Source organism: Streptopelia decaocto (genome assembly GCF_964273445.1).
Source record: "Streptopelia decaocto genome assembly, chromosome: Z".
In the NCBI taxonomy this organism is placed as follows: Eukaryota; Metazoa; Chordata; class Aves; order Columbiformes; family Columbidae; genus Streptopelia; species Streptopelia decaocto.
Window position 1 is genome coordinate 59,428,411 of NC_138657.1, and position 16,382 is coordinate 59,444,792.

A 16,382-nucleotide genomic window follows, 5' to 3' on the forward strand; every position below is an offset into this window, starting at 1 on the left:
AGGAAAAAATGATCAATTTTTTAAAACTTCAGTAATGTCAGGACTTATTTTTCTTTGGCTGATCAGCCTGTCAAATAGCTAGCATCCAAAACTAGAACATAAAAATGACCTTGTATTTTTGTATCTATTGTAGTCAGTCACAAAAAAATTGTTCTATTATATCTAATTTGGGGATTAACTTCTTGATGAATTTGAAGAAGCCATGTTTAGCGAGCATTTAAACAGACTGAAACTGCAGGAAAGGACTTCATTGTTAGAAGACACCGATGACTACATGTTCCAATCCTGCTTGTTTGGAAGGAGTTGTTTTCTTTTTGGTTCATTTGACTGATATATGTGTATTTAATTGAGTGTGTGTTACCCAAAGTAAAGTCCAGCAGCCTATGTTCAAGGCAACAAAAGCAGATGCAACAAAGAATTGAGAGAAAGAGGTGATAAACTTACAATGGTTGGCTATGATATTGAACTTTGCAGCAACATGGTGCCTATGATAGGGCCAAACTATTAGGACCAATAAAAGATTAGCACCACCCACTGCCCTTTAGTGCTTTCCTGTAAATGCTATGATGAGTATAAATTTTGAATCTTCAGGAAAGCCTGAAGTTAGCAATTGATGAGAGGTCTGGGTCCCTGGGATCAGGAAGCCACCATCTCCTCGTTCTCCTGAAGACGAACTCCAGGGCAGTCTGCTTTGTATGGTGGCCGTGATCAGGCATGAAAACACGAGCTGTGAACATGAAAAATGTAGATGCTGCATGATTTATGTACTTTCATATGCTCACCTTGAAAGCATGCACCTTGTGTAGAAGCTGGCAAAGCATGTTCTGCACTGACCTCTGGCCAAGGTGTGTGTGTGGGTCAGTGTTACGTATTGATCGGCATTTCCAAAGGTGCCTGAAATCTCTGTAGCATTACAGATGGAAAGCATGAACTACTATGACTTATTTATTAAAGCTTTGGCATGGTAGTGCACTAGCTCTTCCTTTCATTTTATTTTTTTCCCCTTCTAAAGAAAGTTTCCAGGCCACAGTGACCCAGTCTTGCTCTCACTGAAATCCTTAGCAAAACTTCCACTAACCTGTGTGACAGCAAAATGCAGTCACCGTTGTGTAATATCGGACCCTTGTTGGCCTGATTTTCCTAAACAGCAAACACCTACAGCTCCTTCACTTAGTTTTGGAGCTCAGAAAATACAGATTTGAGCATGGTAACAGGCAGAAAGCAGCATCCTTGGTCTTTTTTTCCCACATTTCAAGATTCTGCCTGAGGCTTCCTTGCAAGAGTAATAGTTGTGCTTGTGATTATTTATGTTCACCTAATGAGACATCTTGTTTATATTGGTGACAGAAACTTTAGTGATATTGTATTGCTACAGTAAAAGCGTTTTTTTTTTGGATCACATGTTTTGCTAGTTTGAAACAGAATTAATGGTTCGAAAATGAGGAGTTGACTCTATCTAGTGGTTTTTTTTGAGTGGATGCAGTGAAGGATCTGAAGTAAAACAAACGTCTCTCTACATTCATTACAGGTGAGATCCTAAGGGGTGGCTGTACCTTTATAATAACTATCCCCCTGCAGGCTACTCTTTTTGGAAACAAGAGCTTTATGCCCTCTATGGCTTTCTTTGAGACATGCTTGACTATACAGTACCATTTTTACTGCCTGCTTACTTATTTGGAAAAACATCTCCTAAAGAACATCTGCAACAACAACATGTCAAAGAAAATGTAATTTAGTGTCAACAATCTTCATTATAGACTAAAATCATATAAAAAAGTAAACAATTCACCCTCAATTTTACTGTGCTCTGAAGAGAAAATGTTGGCTTATCTTGCATGCTTAAATCAAATCTGCTGCTGCCTAGTATATAGATCACCTTGTCAGGTAATCTATTTGGGCTTGTACTGCCTTATGCCATTGATGAGGCCATGAGAGAACAGACGGAGAACCATACTTTTGGAGATGTATTTCGTTATAAAAATAATCAGGATAAGTCTGTCCGGGTGAAAATTCTCCCTCACTCCTCTTTGTTGGGTTGGTTGGGTTTTTTGTTTATTTTTAATCTAAAAGCTCAGTTTTACAAAATGATCTTAAAAGAAAACATGGAGTTTAGGAAGAGCATCTGCCATAGAAACATTAGATAGTTAAATAGCAACTGACTAATGTATATTTAAAAATAAATTGACTGTCCACATTCAAGACAGCAAGTACGGAATAATAGAGGATATGGCTTTATTTTCTAGAAGTACTTCTTCCTTTGAGGAGACAGGCTGTTGCAGGATTAAGTCAGTTTTTAAATGGGTCTTGTGTTTTTTCCTGATCAATCACACCCACTACAAAATTCACGTTAGGAACAGAGTTTTGTACAAAAGCTCATCTTGGAATTGTGACTTGTTTTTATCCACAATTTCAAATAATTAGGAGTTAATAATGAATAAGCAACTTTTATTTTTAACAAATATGCTCACACTGTTCATTTATTTTTGAGAGGCCGTTTTTACATTTCTGAACAGCAGCTTGCTTTTACACACCTGATAAGGTCATTGGCAGTTATTAGGACTCAGCATCCTTCAGAACCAGGCCTTGAAAGAACTGCTTGCTATAAAAAAACATAATGAAATAAGCACAGAGCTGTGAAAAGGGTATTTTGGAGTTGGAAATCAGAGAGTGAACAAGCTTGAATTGCAGGGAGTCCCGCAGGTTGTGTGTCCTACAAGTCTGGAGGCCGTGTGCAAGGCTGCCCAGGCAAACTGCTCCCAGCAGCAGTTGTTCAACACTAGCTTGTTCAACACTAGCAAAGTATTTTGAAGCTCAGGAGGTACTGTAAGAAAGTAGTGAGTCTGTGGCTGTGTACTGCAAAATAATCTTCATTAAGCACAGTCGACCCTTGTCAAATGCTGTGCTGTTAGCACGGGGTGATACTGAATTTGCTGGCTCTGCTGGGGTTTAATGCAGTGGACTCAATGGGCTTTCTGCCTTTCAAACTTGATTACTCGTTGTTTTCCAAGCACAAACTGTCGCTTTTGTTACATTGACATTTTTCTGTTTATTTAATCACATTTTATTTAGAGCAAACAGTTGTATTTGGGTCCAGTTCTCAGTGTTGCTGGGCTCTGGCCACCTCTGTTATCTTCAGCAGGTGTTGTGGCACTTCAGCACTCATGGGAATCAGACCCTTTCTGAAACAGATAGTGGTGCACACAAATGACAGCTGTTAGCATCAAATGTGCAGACATTACATTTAACGTAATATGCTCATTCAAATGTAAAACGCTTGAGGTTTTGATGGCACCAAAACCTATGGCAGCAGAAAAACAATAATCTCCTCCAGTAATTGCCTTCTGTCGTTATTTGACAGTATATAGATTTTAATGGTGCTATCTTTGTCCTCCAGTTTTTGCCTTTACTTCAATGGAACCACCCCTGAGTGAAGCAGAAATAGTCCCAAATTAAGTGAGGCACATAGGCACTTGGAGTCAGAAATGTTGAAACATTTCTGGAACTAGTCCAGGAATGCTGGTGCACTCAGGGAGTTTTTCCTGTAGCTCCTCCACACAAGTACCTATTACATCTATTTACTATCATAGTTCACACACAACTTTGAAAAATCAATGAACAGTTTCCATCCACTGAAAACATTTCATTAACATTTGATACAGTAAACACATTCTTCATGAACTAAGCTTTCCTCGGTGGCTATTCTCATAAGTTTATAAATGATCATATATATAGGGGCTGGAGGAAGGATAATGTAGATATCTAACTGGTACAGAGAATGCAGCCCTGTAAGAAAGAGGCTTTAGTGCTTGGAAAAGCACTATGTATCGTTCTTTCATGAGTTAGCTTGTTCAGTACTGTTAAATGAAAAAAATGTCATAAGGAGGTAGAAGAAATGCAGTATGTGGTGGGACACATTAATCAACAAGGAGCCAGATTATTTGTAGAACTGTTTTTCCTCCTGAACAAGTAAGATCACAGGAGTTATTTTTGATCTTCATCCTGGGGTAACTATTTAAGTAGGACTGGGAACAGGAGATATTGAAAGAAGCTTCGATCTTCTGTGGAGAACTTTTCCTCAGGATATTTGCTGCAGTCAGGCTTCAACCAAATGTTAACCATTGCTACTCTTCGACATCTTCTCTGTATTGTTCCCATTTACACCTTATTTTCTCATCTACTTTCCTGTTCAGGCTTACTTTTGTGTATTTTTGGTCTTCTGGATACTTTAAAATACCACTAATTGATTTTTACAAGGATATGGAGTTAAAACAATAGAATACCTAAGTGTCCTCACACAAAAATTAATGTGAATGGAAAAAAGCAATTAAAGCATGTTAAAATTAAAAGTATTGAACTATATAATCATCAAACAAATGAAAAGAATGTGAATGGAAGATGGCAAATTAAAAAAAAAAAAAGTTAAATTAGAATTATTGAATTACATCATCATCATCATCAAACAAATTGTCAAATCAAATGTTTACATATCCCATAGGTGCAGTATGTGTGTGATATACCTATGCATTTATTTGTATATCCCCTGCTAATACGCATGTTCCAATACTCAGTTGACTACTTCCGAACAGACCCAGCATTCACAGGCAGCATCATATCTCTTGGTGGGTGGGAAGAAAAGCAGAATGAACTTGGCTAATTGAGCGAAGAAGGGAAATCATAAATTTAAGATTCCTTGGCAGGCTTGTTTTAATACTGCAGTGATTTGATCATGTATTGAATATAATCTGTTTTGTTGCCTCTACATCATTCCATGTATTGATGTGTCAATGCAGGTGGATTAGAAGGTGATGGCTGAAGCTGCTGCCTGCCTGCAACTCTGTCTCCTATTTCTGTTCATGGCAGGCGCAGCCCCACTGTACACCAGATATGACCATTTCTGGACCAGTGCATTAATTAAGGATGGCCTATTTTTGAGATTTGTTTATGCACTATTCTATACACTGTTTAATTGAGGAGCTGCTTCACCTGAGTTAGGCTTTCCCTTCTTATGGCATCAGAAGCCATCTGAGAAAACCACGCAGTTATCAGGGGCAAAACAGTTTCAGCTGTCCAAGTTCAATCTGCTTGCATTCTTAAATCAATAACCCAACTCAAAATAAATCAAATTTAGAGGCTGAATACTAGCACCACATGTAACTTGTATTCCTGCATCAGAAAATTTAGTTGTGGGAGTGTTTATCTCTGAAATACTACAAAAATATCAGTTTAAATAAATACAGTGTCTCTAGTCTTCAGTGGCACATAGTTGATAGAGATGGAAGTGAATGGTGGGTTGTACTGGTGTATCTGTATGCCAACAGTTGTGTTTTTTCCCTCCTTTTTGCTAGGTTTCGCCAAAACTGACACCAATGAGGCAGATTTAAATGTGAAATACAGACTCAGCTTAACGCCAGAAGGCTCCTTTCCAAGTGGAAGCTCAGTGAAGAGAAATTGATGACTGTTTTGCAATTTTACTTCTCTCTCTCTTTTTTTTATTTTTTTTTTAAAGGGCTTTGTGAGTTGTTTCCAGATAGTTAAACTCAGGCTGTGACTATCAGCCTAAATTGTATTTTACTTTCATAACATTACCAATTTTAATGGAAAGCTGAATTTATTCCCTAAGTTTTGCATAACATTATACTAAAATGTTAATGAACGTTGTCAAAAAAATGCCTTGTAGTCTCTCCGCCAAATACTACATATTTCACACAGATTCAGAAGATGACCATGCAAAATGTATGATGGCCTCTGCTTTTCCTGATGTCATTAACCTTACGAATCACTCCATTGCTCTGGAACGACAGCACTTAGCATGTCCATTCTCCTGTAAAGGTGAGGGCTTTCTTTTCTGAGTGGTCTATAGCAAATGTATGCAGCTTTAGAGAGACATTAGGAATATAGACTTCCCTGTTCCTGAACCTTTTAATGACTCTGTGACAAAACTGTTCATATCAGTGGAAATAACTGGGCCCTTAGCCCTGAATGTATGTTTCCACAATGTATGTCTGTTGGCAATGAGAAGCCTACATCTCCCAAAGTCCAACTCTGACCACTTCCATTTGAATCATACAAACTAGGATGGGGCTAGTATGAAGGGGGAATGTTAAGAAGTCTCTGTTCCCCATGCAGAAAACTGATAGCTGCACAGCTGCCCGCATGAACCACTCTTACTCTCCAGATATAATCCTACTCTCCAGCCCCCATTCAAAGGCAAATAAAGATTGTTTCTGGAGTAAGATCTGTCCTTCCAGCATTACATAGAGAAGCATGGGAATAGAATGTTGTGGGCACTTGGAAGATTCTTCTGAAGGGGATACAGTTATTTAGGGTAAAAACTTTAAGTTTGCACCACTTGCTGATCAAGGCATTGGCAAAAGTAACGAGTTTGGAACCCAAACTCATTATAACCAGAATGAACACCACGAAAGAATCAAAATGAAAATAATTCTCTTATACTGATTCTATTTGATAAAGATCTTCCTTTCCCAGATATTAATTACAAACTGACTGTTATTTTGGCAAATAGGTAATATGCAGCATTGGATCTCACATCTCAAATCATCACATCTTTATTATACAAAGCATGAATTGACTGGAAATCCACATTAAAATAGAGTGTTCTCTCCAAGTGTAGTGGTTTCTGTCATTCATATAAATAGGAGTATGTAAAACACTTAAAATAATTCCTGGCATAATATTTGACATGAGGACTAGAGTAGATTAAGTGACTGAAAAATATGTAAAATGTAGATGCACAAATAAATATGTATATGCCTATCATACACATGATAAGCAGTGTGGGGATATGGTATAGAAAGGCGTTCCAATACTAAATGGATGAGGTATTCACCATAGTCAGTATGTGTTGTGGAAGGAATGTAGCAAATTTCTGGGGAACCAGACAGGAAAATCCTGAAATATTTCATTCCTGTACTAGTCTTTGCATTGCATTTTTGCTTTCTAAAAAAAAAAAAAAGCTTCTCATTCATGGGACAGTTTTAAAAGTTGTCTTGATCCACACATGGGTTTTGGGTTTTATAGCAGTAAAACTACTTTAATTAGAGAGATTATTTTATTTTCGTTGCACTTGCTCTAAATAATTATTTGATAATCTCTTGTCAATACCAGAATAAATTAGCCTTTATTCCCACAAAGGAATACACAAAATGCCTTTGTAAGCACCTTTCGGCTAGTGCAAAAGTACTCCCATAATACTAAATTGTATGGGTGCTAATGGGTGGTAGACCACTGCACAACTGATATGTGTAGGCAAGACCTGATGCTGAGCCCAAGTACAAAGACTAGTGCTAATTTGGTGATTAAACATATACAAGTGATTTAGTTGACAGGTAATTTGCATGCAAGACGTGAAACTGCATTGATCGAAGGGCTCCAAAAGATCTTAACCCAGGATTAGCACAAGTTAGTTTTTACCTAGCTTAATTTTCACCTGTTTTCTCTGTTTAGATGTATTCCCTATGTTATTCAGTCATTCCAAACAAGTAACTTTCTTAGATAAGTTTGTCAATTTTTATTGCTGTGCAGGTGGACTGAAGTTCTGCTCACAGAGGTTTTGCAGATTAAAAGGCTCTGTATAACAAAAAAGTGACTCCATTTTAGCTCGGTATGCAACAGGTTTGGTTTTGGATAGAGGCATCTTTCCCAATCCATAAAGACACTTTGGTGGCAATTCTGACCCTCTTTCTGCTTGTACATAGCAAAAGTTGCCTGTCTTTGCCTTCAGGACCAAGGATGGGTGAAGAGCTTCTCTGAGGGGATGGTGTGATCCCTGAAGGCATCTTGTTCATCATCACTCAAAGCTCTCATACAGAGTACCCAGAATGGACTCTGTTTGTAAGGAGGACTCTAAAAGCTATTGTACAGGGGTAGAGAGTTACTATTGAATCATCCAGAGGAAAAAAAAAGAGTAAATAGCTGGAGAAATCTTAAAGAAATCTATAAATGAAATGTTGATCTGTTGCAATTACCCATGCTACATTAGTAGTAGGATTGATTAGTTCATTATGGGGAACATTTATTGACATATATAAAGTAGTCTGAGGGCAGCATCAGGTGTATGTTGTTTCTGCCATAGAACTATGCTTTGCTGACATACGCACAGAACCAATTGTTGTCATTAATAGATGGCTGTAAAAAGACTAATGACCTGATAACATCTGAAATAACATTCAGCACCTTGGTTTCTGAAGTGAAGAATTAGGAGCCAAGAACTCCTGAGTTTCAGCATCTCCAGTCCTCCATTTACTGCCTTGAAAACTGTCATCGGTGCTCTCTGCCTTTTTTCCTGTTCCTGGAAAAGGAAAAGTTGTGAGGAATAACCAGCCAAGGTCTCTGCAATGGGTTATTTTTTCTCTTTAGCTTGGAGATCACAAGTGATCAATAGTGTGGAAGCGTACTTGAGGACTGTCAGACATGCTGGATATTTGAGTTCTGTGTCTTCACTTATTTGTATCAGTGTTAATGTAAGAGAGCAGAAGTCAATATGGTGCTGAAAACTGGGGATAAAGGAGAACAGGCTCTCTCCGCATACAACAGCGGTGCAAATACGTGTGTGTCACACTTGAATTTTTTATATCTTGGGGATAATATATTGTGGTAGAATGTTGGTATTGTTATGAAAACGTCGTGTATCCGCACAAGCTAATTGCAGCAAGCTGTGACTCCACTTTTTTAATTCATTTGTAAAGTAGGATTAGAAGTTAAAGCACTCCGACATATTTCCCTCTTTGTGGATGCAAGTGTGGTTCATAGGTAAGATACACTCTGAGCAATAGTTGTGGTGATCAGTGTTACAGGGATGAGAGCTTCTCATTCCTCTTCCATGGTTCATGGTTTATTGGGACATCACTGAGATCAGTGCTCAACAGCACTTCACAAGAAAGGGACAGTTGATAATCTTTGTCCTGAAGAAGATGATGATTCTACTGTATTTTCACATTAGACTTATTTCACTTTAAATTTCATTGAATTTTATCCCTGAAAAAGCAAAATAATGAAATGCTATAGAAAATGTATTTGTACTGTAAGCTTTGCAAACTAAACTTCAAAGTCTTTCTGTGTATTTGGAGAACAATCAATAAAATCAAGATCAAAAATCCTAAGATTCATCTATTACCATTTTTCATAGCGTTCTGACATTAGGAGCAGTACAAGATTTGTTCATGTTCATACCAACATGTCACACTTCAGCACGTGCAGAAATCTCAAGGTCTTTGTGAAGGCAGAGGGATTTGATAAACAGAAATAATGAAGCTTAAAACTCAGTTAACAGCTGGATTCTCTGTGTTCTCTCTTCTCACTGATGTCTCGGTTGGGTCAATCTCAAACATAATTATCACATTCATTTTCGTGATGAATTCTCTTTCAATCAGTCAAATAATTGACTACATATGTAGTCCTTAGATAAGTGGTTTTTTACCTTTTATTTAAAACTGCTGTAGAAATGATAGCATTTGAGATGTTAATCATTTATGTTAGTGTGTTGGCTGCACTCTGAAAATAGTACTAGATGACACATGAAGACAAATTCCATTAACCACCTTGTGAATGATAATGTAGATGATTGCAAAGTGATGAAAGTACTTTTCTGTGGATAGTTGGGTCATCCTTCCCTACATGTCATGAGGTCATAAGTAAATATGCCACAGTATCATTTTGTCGTCAGTATGATAGGAAAGCAGGTTGATAAATGTGAAGAAATATGTTTAGGCTTAGAAGAAAACCTTGATGATTTGCTCTGAAACGGAACTTTTCAGTAATTCATATGCATGGTCAAAATCCAATAGCCTGTCACTCCTGTGGAGGCGGGGGTATAAGGTAAGTGCCAAAACCATGGAGATAATATGCCAGTCTTGCAGCTCTAAAGTTCACTCGTATGAATGTAGAAGGAAAAGTTTACCTCTCACAAGAGTTAAAAGAAACCAGATGGTTACACAAGTATCTTGAGCAGTATCTTGTGTATCTTCTTTTGCCTGTTTTACTATATACTATCATTTCTTTGATGTGCTGCATTACTCTGAGCCCCCCTTCTACCTGGATCCATCTGCCACTACAAAACATGGTCTTAGCTCTGAAAATACCTACACCACAGTGTCTGTGGCAGTTTTTAATGCAACATCTTCAGGGGACATCTCGTAGGGGGGAAGGAATTACTTTCCTGAATGTATTTACATAACATCACATCTTGAGCAAAGGTAGAAGAAGCTATTGCATTTGTGTTGCAGGAACTTGCTGTGCCTTGTTCACATACATGTACATATTTAGGAGAAGTGAGAGTATGGAAGAAATTCCTGCCAAAGAGTTCTCCATCTGCCTTCCATGGTGCTTATATCTATTGTATTTATTACTGTAATGGCTGCAAAAACAAGAACTTTACTTATTTGTGGGAGCAGTAGCACTTATGACTGGAATTTTTATTTGAAGCTGTCCTCTGAGCATTCAATCCAGAGAAAAGACTGTTCTGTTTCTGTGAAGCAGTGACGGATGCTGAGACTGCAGCTGCTGCAAAGCTTTTGGGCATTGCCACTGCTGCTGTTGCACAGGGTGAGAAGTGCTGCCCTCAGTGCAAAGCGAATCATCACGTTTGTTCATAAACCTGTGCCTGTATGAGATTCACAAGCTGGTGCCCTCTGCCCATCTGCTGAAGGGTCTCCTCAAGTGTGTAGGGTTGTGCATTTTTTCAATACAGGAGTGGCATTGCTACAGCTTCTTTGAAAAAAAAAAAAAAAAGGCTGTAATGCTTCTTTCCCTGTATCAGCTCAGCAAGAATAGTGTGATGGTTCGGTTCCTAACTCTGCTCAAGAAAATCAAAAGTACATCTCACCAGTCCCAGGAAAGCACCAGACCCATCACACTGTGGGGTGAGCTGGGTAGTACTGTTGCTTTGGGGGAAAATGGCTTGCTTTGCAGAAAGGATTGCCAGGGCTAATGGGCTGTGAACAGAGAAGTCAAGAAGGAGCAGGAGATGGTCATCTAGCACCTAAGTCATTCACCCAGTGGTGGCAAGGCCTGAATTATGCTTTGGAGAATGGGTTTTGATTTATTAGCACAGACTTAAAACTGTGTAAGCAACTCACTTCCCCTCCTTTCTGGCTCCCCTGTGTGCGGGCACCCACATGTATTAAGCCAGATGTTTCTGGTAAAGCTCAGAAGAGAACAGGGAGACACCTACAGAACTGTCACCTCAGCACAGTACAGAGGGAGATTTCACCTTTTAAGATTAGATTGCCTAAATTAATCAAATTCTCCCGTAGGCACCTCTCTCAATTTTATTTATCAGATAAATTCCTAAATATTACCTTTTATTCTGTCAGCTGAAGAGTACATCATACCTAAGTAGAAAAGGGACATGAAGACTTTTTTAAATGCAAGGAAAACATCTTAGAAGAACCACAAAAACTTCAGCCGAGAGGAGAATTAGTTTGCATAAACTGAGCAAAAACAATGTGGAAAACAAAGCTATGTGTTACCTGCCCCCTCGGCCCCAATAAAGGCAAGCCACAGAAGAACATTGGCACCACCCACAGAATGTGTATATTAATTCTAGGATAAATTAAGTCTTGTCTCTTCAGGCAGTGAGAAAGGCCAGGTTCGATGGGCCATTGAGCAACCTGATCTAGTTGAAGGTGTCCCTGCCCATAGCGCAGGGTTAGACTAGATGATCTTTAAGGTCCTTTCCAACCAAAATCATTCTATGATTCTATGATTAAAGACTGTAAGTTGGATTTTATGCCCATATCCTGCAAAATAGTGCTTCCTTCTCCCCACTGGAAAATCTGGCTGTATAAGCAATTAACACTTTCTGCCAGAACTGTCCAAGAATAAAGTGAGCTGTGCACGGCTAGAGCAGACATGTTGTCCAATAAATATCCTTGGAAATACATACTTCAAAGATACAATCAGGCACTTTGGCTTGTCAGTCATTTCTGTCTAGTTCCACCTTGCATTTGCTCCAATAAAACCGATTGCCTGTGCTTTCCTCCTTCTGGCACCCTTCTAATCCTAAAGGAGTAGCTCCCTTTCCCCAAGGAAGACTGCTCAAATTTCAGTAGTCTTTCTGCTCATTCTTGGGTGAAGGCAAGAAGGCAGAAGCTCGTGTCCATGTGTCCAGGGCAGCAGGGAGCGGAGACCAGAGAGCAGACCTGGTGTGTGCTGTGCTTGGCTGGGTGTTTGCAGGGGCACTGGTCCCTCTGGTTGCTCTCAGCCAAAACGTGGCAGCGATGGATGGTGTGGGCAGAGAGGGTGCTGGGGAACGGTGTTACAGAGCTACCACTGAGCCTCAGCATGTCTGGGTTGCTGGCCTGTTTCTAATGCACTGCTACTCATGCACCTCCTGCCGTGAAAAAAAAAAAAAAAAAAGAAAGATATATATATACACACATATATGTATATATATGCATGGTATGTTCCCCCTGGTTTTCATCTCTTTTCCCCTTGTAGATTACATGGATGCTTGTGTTTGAAAAATTAAAATAATGCTCTCCTGTGAAGTGGATGCATCTTAGGAGGTTGTAGCGAGGTGGGTGTCAGTCTCTTTTTGCAAGTAACAAACAATAGTATGAGAGGAAATAGCCTCAAGCTGCATCAGGGGAGGTTTAGATTGAATATTAGAAAAAAACTTATTCACTGAGAGGGTTGTCAAGCACTGGAACAGGCTGCCCAGAGAAGTGGTTGAGTCGCCATCCCTGGACGTATTCAAAAGACATGTAGATGTGGCGCTTAGGGACTTGGTTTAGTGGGACTTGGCAGTGTTAGATTTATGGTGGGACTTGATCTAAAAGGTCTTTTCCAACCTAAAAGTTCTATGATTCTGTGAACAGCCAGTGGGTGGCTTAGCCCGAGCCCTGGCCATACTCCTGGCTGCAATTCCTGCCAGGGGGAGGAGGAAGACGTCAGGCTTGGACACAGCTCTCCTCTGATCCTCGATGCTCATTGTATGGGCTGTACTTACAGCAGCGAGGGACAGGGCTGTACCACCACATCCGTCTGCCTTGGCTGAGAATGGCTCAGGACTTGTTTGGAGCAAAAGGCAGGCCTGAGATCTGGGACTGAAATGGCACAAAAAGATTTCTCTCTCCCGTGCAGCAGAACCAGGGATAAACAAACAACAAACCAACAACAAAAAAACCCACAGACAAAATAAGCCAGCTGCATAAATCTACTAGCTATAAAACTGAAGGATGGTGAAATTACTCAGCAACAGCATATCTGTGTTCTCATTAAGAGCAATTCAGCATTTTTAGGACATGTTAACTGCTGCAGTGAGGAGAAGAGGCTGCAGATCAATATAAAATAAACCACAGCCTTGCAAAACTCCATTTATATTTTCCAAAGTACTTGCCCTCAGTCACGCAGGAAAGTAATTCTTGATATGACAGCGGGTCAATAGTTACAAAGAAAACGTGACAGACCAGTTTGGCTGTGGAGTTGCAAAACCCATCTGATCTGAAAAAAAACTCCATATGTTAACAAGAACAAAAACCTACAGGTAATCTATATTGTCATAGAGAAACTGAGAAATGATGAGTACTACTGACAGTTTCACTTCAAAAGTGGGAGAGGTCAGAGCTAGTAATTAATTATCCAAATCACCACCGTTGTATGCCTCTACATAACCAGCAGTTTGACCCTTTGCAAAACAATCCCTCTGGGAATGTATCAACCTGAGAGCTTGTTTCTGCATGGATTTTAATTGCCAGGCAGATTATTTCCATGGTGGAGCTGAAACGGGTAGAGGGACCAGGGAACAGTGAATGTAATCTGGGTGCAGCAGATGGGCAGGCAGCCCCACGTGTCGCATCATGGCACCACGGGTCCTGGCGCAGCCAGCCCGCCCCCGGAGGTCACTGCGCCTGGCTACTGACTCAGATGGGATCCTCTTTTGGGTGACCTCTATAAGCACATGTTTAGTTTAAGCATGTCTTCAAATCTAAATAGATTTAAGCATTTGCCTGGGGACCTCCAGGAGCATGGGGTTTAGAGGCGAAGGCTGGAGGAACACAGATGACAGGCATCCTGACCTGAAAGGGCTTTTCTGGCTCCAGCAGAGTGTGGGCAGGCAGGACCTGCCTGCGGCCACTGTGTTTGTCTGCAGCCTGTGCAGGAGAGAAGTGACAGCCCTCCTCATGACAGAGCAAGTGACAGCGGATGGCAGGGTTGGGAGGTGCTATGCAATGCCACTGCTTGTGCAACACTTACCCTGTGCTGTTAATCCCACCACAAAATCTGATCAACTCTGTGCAGATCTGCGTGAAAAGGGGCGGCGCTTCAGTCTGTTTTGCCGAGATTTTGTGTCTTTTCCCTGAGATGCTGAGTGCTGAACCCTGGCTTGGATGGGGCACCTCTGAAGGCTTTCGTACACAGAACTGTTTTTCTAACGTGGCACATTTTGGCACTAGTTGATGGTTTTGCCTCGAAGGCAGACCAGTTCTCTGTATGAGACACTCCTATGCATAGATAGGGCAGACATATTAAGGGGATGGAGGCTGCCCAGCAGAGTTTTAGTTAGTTAAGCATTAAATACTAAAGATATATTAATATAGTGATTATAGCCTGAGAATCCCAGTATTACTGCTCCTAGGTGAGGTCTCTCGCCATTGAGTCACAGTAAGTGTTTTAAGCCTGTGGCTTTCAAGTATTGGAATGGGTTTGCACTAAAATCCATAAATAATCTAATAATAATATAATCTAACAGCTATATTTAATTTTAGATTTTTGTAAAAAATCTAATAAAGAAAGAGTGCAGGTGGAGGAGGGGGGCTTTCCCATGACTTTCTTGCCATTTGGCAGTCAAAACTTCATACATTTTCAGGGTGCTTCACAGTTTCAGAGGGCTTGAGCAAATCAAACGCAGCAGCAGGCATTCATCTGCATAATTACTGGGGGCCAGATAAGAGTAAACAAACTCTAATTCCACCACACTTAGTTGCAGGTGAAGCTCTCAATAGTGAAAATTAATATATCTGAGTCTTACTAGTTACGTTGAACCATTAAGGAGGAAAATGCAAAAAATATAGCTTGGTTTCCTGAATAAACCAGCACCATTTTCTCTGCTGGTGAATGTGCTGGTTACTGGTGTTACAGCAGGAAGAGGAGTTGGTGCCACTGTGCGATTCCCCTGGTGAGTGTTGGGGAGGTGCAAAAATTGCTGGAAATGGTGCACTTGGCACATCCTTGCTCACAGAGGGGTAATACCCAAACGTCATGAAATGACAGAAGAAGGCAAGGTCAATTCTTAGCTGGTTTCTGCCACGAGAGCCCAGGACCGCAGAGAAGGAAAGCTGCTATGTCCTCCTAGGTAAATTAAACTGGCAGTCTAGAATGAGCATTAATTCCTGTTCAGAGTGTGGTTCAGTGGTGGACACGGGGATGAGGTTTTGTCACTGCCCCGTCTGTGAGGCTCTTGGTGGGAGGGAGCCAACCCACTCCCTCCAGCACCTTTCTGCTGGTTTTATTGCCATTACTGTTTTTTAAGGTATTGCAAACCAGTGGAGGTCTTAACCATGAAACAGAGCTGTGGCAGAGATATTATTCAAAGCAGAGGGCTCTTATTTCTGTTCAAGTGGTTCAAAGTAAGATTGCAGAGATATTTGCTAATCCCAGTAAGCAAAAAAATCTCTGCATCTGAGAGCCATCTCCAGAAAGCACGAGCAGAGTTAGCTCTCCCACACTGTTCCCCTGCAGTTTTTCTTCCCTCTCAGCCATGTACATGTACAATATTTGTTTTTCACCATTTGCCCTGTGTGGGGAAAGTTACTATCCACAGATACTAACAGGATAGTCTCAGCATCCTCAGCAGGGTTGCGTCTGTATAAGTGTAAGATAAAGGGGGAGAGGATGGTGGTCAAACATGTTAGAATGATACTAAGTGGAATGAGGCTAGAAATGCTGCTGTTTAAGGGAAATCTAAAATCTCTTTGGCCAAGTCACTGTCTTGCTACCAGTCCTGGGAAAGGGAACCAGTAGTGTTTAATATCTTTATCAGTGACATAGACATTGGGATCAAGTGCACCCTCAGCAAGTTTGCAGATGACACCAAGCTGAGTGGTGCAATTGACACACCTGAGGGATGAGATGTCTGGTCGAAGCAGTAAAGGTTGAGGGCTGCCTGGGTTGCAGTGACCACGAGATGGTGGAGTTCAGCATCTCGTGTGGCAGGAACAGAATAGCAAGTAGAATTGCAACCCTGGACTTCAGCAGGACTAACTTTGGCCTTTTCAAGCAATTGCTGGGGGAAATCCCATGGGCAAGACTGCTTGAAGGAAAAGGGGCCCAAGATAGCTGGATTGCATTCAGAGATTGCTTCTTCCACGCTCAGGATCAGAGCATCCCCACACGTAGGAAGTCAAGGAAGGGAGCCAGGAGGC

The 16,382-nt window shown here is 40.6% G+C and overlaps 1 protein-coding gene across 1 annotated transcript in view; it reads left to right on the forward strand.

The window, feature by feature from the left end:
* Positions 1 to 9,119, forward strand: part of OXCT1 (3-oxoacid CoA-transferase 1) — an 87,746-nt gene extending 78,627 nt beyond the window's left edge. Inside the window, exon 17 of the mRNA XM_082074785.1 lies at positions 5,346 to 9,119. Coding sequence (XP_081930911.1) covers positions 5,346 to 5,381 — 36 coding nt within the window. The 3' untranslated portion in view covers positions 5,382 to 9,119. The remainder of the gene's footprint in view (positions 1 to 5,345) is intronic.
* Positions 9,120 to 16,382: the final 7,263 nt, after the last annotated feature.